We start from the raw sequence: 7,476 nt of genomic DNA, 5'->3' as shown, positions 1-7,476 counted from the left end.
TTATGTGGATTAGAACTAGTAGCCTACGTGATTGTAATACTAGGTCAGGTTACATTACAAGTAGTAGTCCAGTCAGGAGTTGTACGGCTTGGCTGCGTATACGTGCAGGTCTTGGAGTTTTAGCTTAGGTCGGTTGGCTTGATGCATATATATACACGACCAGACCATAAGGTTGTAACAACGAGGAAAGAAAATAGATAAGAAAAGTTTAGGGCACGATAAGGGCCCTGTGCTATAAAAGTTTTTGTGCGCATGTTTGTCGTACTGTGATGTGATCGATTATGTGGGCGAGTTTCAACGGAATCATTGGAAAAAACTTCTCTACCATCAACAACATCTACAAAATTTGTGAATTTGTGTAATCTAAATGATTATACAATTAATTATAATTGTAAACATGAATAAAATTGGGGAAAATATACCTTGGGGCAAGTTGTCAGACACGTTGAGGTCAGAGCGGTCAAGATGTGGCACAGTCAACATTGGGAGATGGAGTTGTATATGATGGACGTTCGTGTCGGCCTCCTCGACAAGCCGATGTCGCTGCGGGAGCCCAACCTTGCACCACCACGCCCTGGAGTAGCGCCGCGCCGTCGCATCAATGTACCATCTCGCACCGCGCAACAACGAGGGAGGGGGGAAGAGAGGGGTCCGCCGCCACCAACGCCTACCGAGCTTCGGCAGATGGCAGCAAAGGGGAGGAATTGGAGGGCTAGGACGAGTTTGGGCGGCGTCTAGAGTCCGTCCACTCGGTCGCTCACAGGAGCGTCGCGAGAGGGGCTGGGGGCAATTTTTGTGTGGTGTATTATTGTATGCGTTTTTCTTGCAATTCGTGGAATCCACCAAACAATATCTCACTCTAACATGTCTCGGCATATACTTGCTCCCTCCAAATTTATTAGTCTCTTTGTAGTTTTGGCAAAATTTTGACCACAAAACTTAACTAATAAAACATGAGTTCTATTAAACCGTTGGAAACTTAATTTCATGTACAAATCCAAACACATATGACTTGGGTCAAATTTATGGTCAAAATTTGACCCAAATTACAAGAGGATCATTTAAACTGAAACGGAGAAATTACACGCCACCTTATCTCAAGGTACACCATAAGTACCAAACACACCATCGAAGTACTCATACATCCCGTAATAATTTAGTGCAATGCATTATAAAAATATACTTCCAAATGCATCAGTCGTCTTGAAAAGCTCCAAAAAGATTCAGAGGACGTAATGGATGCCAAACCTTCCAAAGGTGTAACGTTTAGACCTGTGTTCGATCATCCGGACAACGCCTTCACCGTCGTCGCAGCGGCGCACCTCCAGGCCAGTGAACACAGCAGACTCATCCTCGATATTTTCTTCCACATATTTGGTCTTCAAGGTCTTGAAGAAGGAGACGACGCAGAACTTACCTGAGCCCAGGTTAACCAGGTGGCGCTTGCATGGAGCCTCGTCAAGCAGGTGGAGATAATCCCAGGCAAGCAGCAGCTCAGGCGGCGACTCAAAATTCATGGCGTTGGTAGGGAGGTCCAGAGCACATAGGCCGTGGGGGCTACTTGGAGAGAGGGCAAACCAAAGCTTGAGCTTGGGGACATACTCCGCTTTGCCACAGAAGGGTAGCGCCCAGCTCCCAGCCCGTGACCACTTGTGATTAACCATATCAAAGGTATAGGTGCCTATGCCGTCTTCATGGGAGGATATGCACATGGTTTTAGTGTCAAGCAACATGAAAGAACAGTTCATGGCGGCTCTACCGCTCACGGGGTCGTCCGCGAATGGTGGCAGAGGCAGATCACGCCATAACCAGTTCAAATGGAAATGGGAAGACACAAGGGGCCGGGAGGCGTCCATGCTCCCCAAGTGGGTCAGGAACTCAAAGGTGGAGGAATTCCTACTGCTACCACTGCCAGGAGGAACCAGGTCCAGGACAAAGAGGCACTGGGAATCTAAAGATATCAAGGGATCCGGGTTGGGGATGGAGAAACAGATGCAGTTGGGTCCCTTGCCGTTTTCCATGGGGGGCATCGGCACGACGGAGTTGAAGTCGGTGTCGATGAGCGTCGTGCGGCCATAGGAGTCGGCCACCATGATGGAGTTTTCTCTCAGCAGGGTGAAGAAACTGGATGCTTTGAAATGGGCTACCGGCTTGCGCAGATCGTTCCAGGACTCCATTGTTGACAGCTTGTTATTCCTCCTCTTGGCTTTTGATGCATCTTCTGCTATGATTTCTGCCCTTTCGTAGAAAAGGTGCCGGGGATCCATGCGGTACAGAGAATACATGTTATCCCTGATATCGTGCATTATCAGATTTAGACACTGACGATGCATTCCCCTACAAACTTGATCAATCCAATCCTGTGGCAAAATCCCGCTCGCCTCCAATTCCTGGGTATTATACATCCAGAACCATCAGAAAGCAAATTACTTCATATATATAGGGCCTGGCGAGCGCTGTGCCATCGGATATGTGAGTCACGCAAATCTTACGCAAAACAAATCGGATGAGAAGGCCGTGACCGCCGAGCTTGGAGACGAGCGCCAGCAGCAGAAAGAGCGCGCGAGATCTGCACTGCTACGCTTGGAGAAATCGAGCAGGAAGACCGCGGCGGCGGCGGCGGCAACTCAGCGGTCGATATTTGGATAGATTGTGTAGGTCAAGGTCGTGTTCCACGTTTTATAGTATTTACATTGAAATATGGTCTTGGCAGTTCTCTAGGCTAGGCAGACGGGGTTCCATTTTTTTTGCTTCATGTTGTCGCTCGGTTGGATATCGCGATGTAGAGAACAGATGATCAAATCGGCTAGAGCGATTCCTTTCTCTAAAAAAAACGTTTGAACGATTCCTCCCCGAAAAAGCTGTCAAGCGAGAAAATCTCGGCGGTTAAAATTTGCCAACTGATCCGCCTTGCCCTGCATCTGAGCCGACGAACTTCTCAACTTAAAATTTACTCCCTCTATAAACTAATATAAGATCTCTTAAAACATTCTGCCTATGCATTAGAGCATCTCCAGCCACGATGAGCGAATTCGGCCCCTCAAATGCCCGCGGACGTGCACGGACGCGTCTGCGGGCACTGACCGGGCACGCCTCATATTTGCCACTCTGCATCCGCGTACCTCATATCCGGCGCCTTATATCCATACTACACATGCAACGTTGATCTACTCTACGTGATCAAACGACGGATAACAAAAATCGACTGCAAAGAAACACAAAATCGGATGCAAAGAGACATTAACAAACTTCGCCACATCCAAATGATCATATTAGTTTGTCACCGGACAAGTTTTAACTTCTACAACTAAAAACGATATATCCCTGCAAAAAAAACTAAAAAGGGTATAAACATTAAGGAGGAGGGGGGAGGCGGGATCACCAATTCCTTGCCGGCCTTTGCGTTTCCGGGCGCTGGCGCAGCTGTAGGCGTTTGCGGCTGGTGCAGGATCTTAGTCGTTCGAGGAGGAGGTGCAGCTGTTGCCGTTGCCGTTGTCGGAGTCGGAGTCGGAGAGGACAATGAGCCTCTTCATCCAACGAACCGCCATGTCCCGCTCCCGCTTCAACTTGGCAACCCGAGCCGCTGCTGCCTCTTTTGCCTTGCGCTCCGACTGTCCAGTAGCAAGCCGCCTTGGCGTTCTTCCGCCAGAGGCGGCGAACGACCATCTCCGCCGTCGTGAGGGACCGGCGGTAGACCCATGAGATGAGCCATGCATCCTTGTCGGGGTCTTCCTTCATCCCGCGGCAGCGGCGCGCGGTCTGCTCCGCCGCGTCCCTCTCCCGTGCACGCTGCCACTTGTAGAGCGATGCGTGCGCCTTCGATTCCGGAGTGCGCGTGCGCACCGACGACATGGGCACTAGCACCCACCGCTGCCCGTGTGGAGGAGCAGTCGGCGGGGAAAGGAGGCGGCGCGAGGGCGGTACAGACTGCGCTGTCCTGGCGTCGCTCCGCACGGGCCAGGAGGGTCCAACTCCGGCATTCGCGGTGTGCCAGCGCGGGAGCTGCGACGACTCTCCAAATACGGAGCTGCCGCCGGTCTCCACCTTGGACCGCTCCAACGCAATGCGGAGGGCCATCTCCTCCTCGCAGTCGAGCTCGGAGCCGGAGTCGCTGCCGGAGCTGGACATCATAGTGGATGGGATTGGAATCGGAGGGAGAGAGAGAGAGAGAGAGCGCTAGGGTTGGGAGCGAGGCGCCCGGATTGGGGTATCCCTGGGACAGCAGTGGGGTTGGTGATGGGTCGGGCTTGTTAGGCGGACACGCCCGGGCATGCCCAGGCCGCCCCATATCCATCCTATATTTGGGCTGGATATGAGGGGTGCCGGTCAGCCCAGGCCGCCCCATATCCACCCTATATTTGGGCTGGATATGAAGGGTGCCGGTCAGCCCAGGCGTTTGCCCGCGGTTTGAGAGGTCCGGTTTGTGTCGCTTTGTTTTGACCGGTAAATGACCGGCAGCACGCCCGAGCGTTTGAGACGGGTATGAGAGGAACGGCTGCTCTTAGATGGAGGTATTCTAGTAGTTGTCGATCCAACTTGTCATCACAACTTAACTTTCTTAGAACTGTAGCAGCTTGCAAATTGTCAGTATTCTTTTTTATATTACAAGGAAAGGTGGAAGATCCTGCTTGGAATTTGGAAACTAGCTGTGTATAGGAACTTCTTCTGTATCAATCAAGCTTGTGGATTATTGTGTTAAAAAAAAGCTTGTGAATTATTAAGCTTTTACTTGCTCATCATATTTCCAGGTACAATTGGTGTTTTTTAGCTTAATTAATTTGGAGATGGAACATTATCATGGTTGTATCGTTGCAAAAGTGACATTCTTTCCCAGCATTTTGTGCACTCGATGACAAATTGTTTTCAATGTATACATCTTCACCCAGTAGTTTACAAATGCCGGATGGTCTTTAATTTTGGTGTGCATTGTCAAGAGAGTTACCAAAACATTTTGTCAGTTATGCAGTCCATGTCTAGTTTGGCAATTCATTTCCTGTTAAAAAAAGTTTATAATTCACCAGCAGAGATTCACAAATAAAAATAAGAGATATTATTTCGTTATACTCCATCCGTCCCAAAATAAGTGTCTCAACTTTGTATTAGCTCTAGTACAAATTTGTACTAAGCTCAAGACACTTATTTTGGGACGGAAAGAGTAGTTTCCAGAGAAGATAGAGACCCCTCTTTTTGCGGGCAAGAGATGATGACATATTACAGCACAAGTGCAGTAGACATAACGCAGTAAACATAACTAGTACTACTTGTAATAACCCGGTGATGCTTGCCACAAAGGATAAACAGTCGTGCCCACAAGCTGTGCAGTAGCAAGGAGCACCAGTGAGGCGAGGAGAACAAAATATTTATTCTTCACAGCACACAGTCGATGTTAAGGTCTCCAACGTTGAAACGCTTGGACATGTGCTTGATAAACTGGAGAGGACCCTCGCCATCATTTCCGCGCTTCACCTCCAGGCCGGTGAAGACGGCACACTCCCTGCCACCAAACGTGTCCTCACAATCCGAATCATACGGCAACATACCACCACAGGTGCGCAGCTCGGTCCCGAAGAAGGTGGCAACGCAAAACTTTCCTGAGCCAAGGCTGAACAGGTGCAGCTGGGACGGCGACCATGGCTCTTCCTCAGGCAGATCGAGATAATCCCAGTTATGCTGCACCTCAGGTGGCTGCCGAGGGTCTATTGCTGAGAGATCGAAAGCACATAGGCTGGAGAAGGGGTTGCAAGCCGAGAGACCAAACCAGAGGTCGAGCCCGGGGACGTACTCAGCTCTGCCAAAGAAGGGCAGAGCCCAGGGCGCGGTCTGGCTCCATGTCTTGCCCACCGTGTCAAAGCTGTAGGTGCCTATGGCCTGGTCCAGAGATGAAATGCATATGGTGGAACCGTCGACCACGGCATAGGAATACAAATCGGGGGCTGTTGATGGATCGCGGAAAAACAGCGGCGTCCGCAGAATATCCCAGCTCCACTCCTTCTCAGCAGCCGGCGCATTGTTGCGGTGCGAGAGGACCTCAAAGCAGCAATCGATGTCGGCGACAACGGGGGAGAGGTCCAGGACATAGAGTGAGGGAGGTTTTACGAGGGAGGTCACGGGGAGACTGATGGCATCCGGCGCCTTGCATGAGTTGGGAGGAGCGAAGGGCTGGATGAGTTCCATGTCGAGGCTACAGAGTGTGGTATGGCAGTTGTTGTCAGAGTAAAGGATGTTGCTCTCTCCTCCCAGTGTAGAGAACAGATACACCGTGTTGGTGTTTACGGCGCTGGGCGATGCCTGGAAGTTGATCGCCGGCGGAGGCAGTCTTTTGCAGCCGCCCATCGTTGCCAACTCCCCTCGATTGCTCTTGTTCTCCGTTGCAGCTTGTGCTGCTCGTCGCGCGATTTCGGAGTCTTTGTAGAAGAGGTGCTTGCGGACGTCGATGCGGCACAGCGAGTAGACGCGGCTGCTGAAGTCGTGCACCACCAGATTCAAATACCGACGACTCATAGTCATACTGCATGTCACCTGAATCTCAAAAAAGAAAGATGGAGGATGAATATTAGTCTGAGATATCCGATTACTGCAAAACCTCAATCAAAAGTGCAGATCGGCAAACACCAGAAGCTGTTGTGATGAACAATACCAGCGAGAGATCTAGTTTGCTGCCCTTCGAAAAAGTTGAGGTAGAGACGGATCAACGGTACCAGATCGGCTGGAGAAATCAACAGGAAAGGCAGAGGGAGCGGCGGCGGTGCAAAAGGCAAGATGGATTTATGATGAAAATCCTTCAGTCAGACGTCTGATCACGTCCAGTCGTCAGACAAATCCTCTCCCGTCGAATCGAATTCTGATGGAAAGAACAGATAGAGTAGATTAGAAGGATTCCTTCCCAAAAAGCAGTCGAACGAGAAAATCTCGGCGGTTTTGCTTGCTTAAAATTTGCCAACTGATCGGCCTTGCCATGCTGCATCTCAGCCGACGACTACGGCCAGAAAAAGTTTTGGAATATCTCCGGTCGAGCTATCCTAGCTGTCCTCAAATACCTCAACAACCTCTGCTCTCCTGCACAAAGATCGCGAGATAAGCCTCGCCCTCGCGGTCGTCTCCGCTCTGCCCTAGCTACTAAAACCCTCTCTCCCCGCCGTCCTTGTTGTCGGCAACAGCGTGCCCGACGAGACGACGAGGCCGGAGACCAAGGTACGTACGTACGGTCTACACATATGGCCGATCGATGGAGCACCCACCTTGCTAGGCGGCCGGCCGTCGGCATGCTTGCGTATACGTTCTGAAAATTGTCTTCCTGCCACCATTTGTCGGCAGCATTGTGATTCTGATTCACGCGTCTGACCAAGGTACGTACGTGTGGCTTGTTCATTCACATCGCATGCATTATTTCGAAGCCATTCATTGGAACTTCCATTAATTCATCATCGCTCCATGCAGATCTGATGTGGAGGAGATTGGTGCACGGTGAAACTACAC

General features: G+C 50.5%; 1 protein-coding gene across 1 annotated transcript; it reads right to left on the bottom strand.

Annotated features, from left to right (window-relative positions):
• Positions 1 to 5,154: 5,154 nt before the first annotated feature.
• Positions 5,155 to 6,942, bottom strand: LOC119367307. The gene is made up of 2 exons (XM_037632859.1): positions 6,638 to 6,942; positions 5,155 to 6,519 (listed from the first exon to the last, which is right to left on the bottom strand). The coding sequence occupies exon 2, from the start codon at positions 6,505 to 6,507 to the stop codon at positions 5,368 to 5,370; it is 1,140 nt and encodes a 379-aa protein (XP_037488756.1). The 5' UTR covers positions 6,508 to 6,519; positions 6,638 to 6,942; the 3' UTR covers positions 5,155 to 5,367.
• Between the last annotated feature and the right edge of the window lie 534 nt (positions 6,943 to 7,476).

Source organism: Triticum dicoccoides, chromosome 2B (assembly GCF_002162155.2).
Source record: "Triticum dicoccoides isolate Atlit2015 ecotype Zavitan chromosome 2B, WEW_v2.0, whole genome shotgun sequence".
Classification (NCBI taxonomy): Eukaryota; Viridiplantae; Streptophyta; class Magnoliopsida; order Poales; family Poaceae; genus Triticum; species Triticum dicoccoides.
The sequence above is the reverse complement of the archived record's forward strand: the minus strand, read 5'-3'. Positions and strand labels throughout refer to the sequence as shown.

What these genes read in the sequence shown, in the direction of transcription:
- LOC119367307 (XM_037632859.1), bottom strand. Translation starts at nt 6,507, where the DNA reads ATGACTATGAGTCGTCGGTATTTGAATCTGGTGGTGCACGACTTCAGC.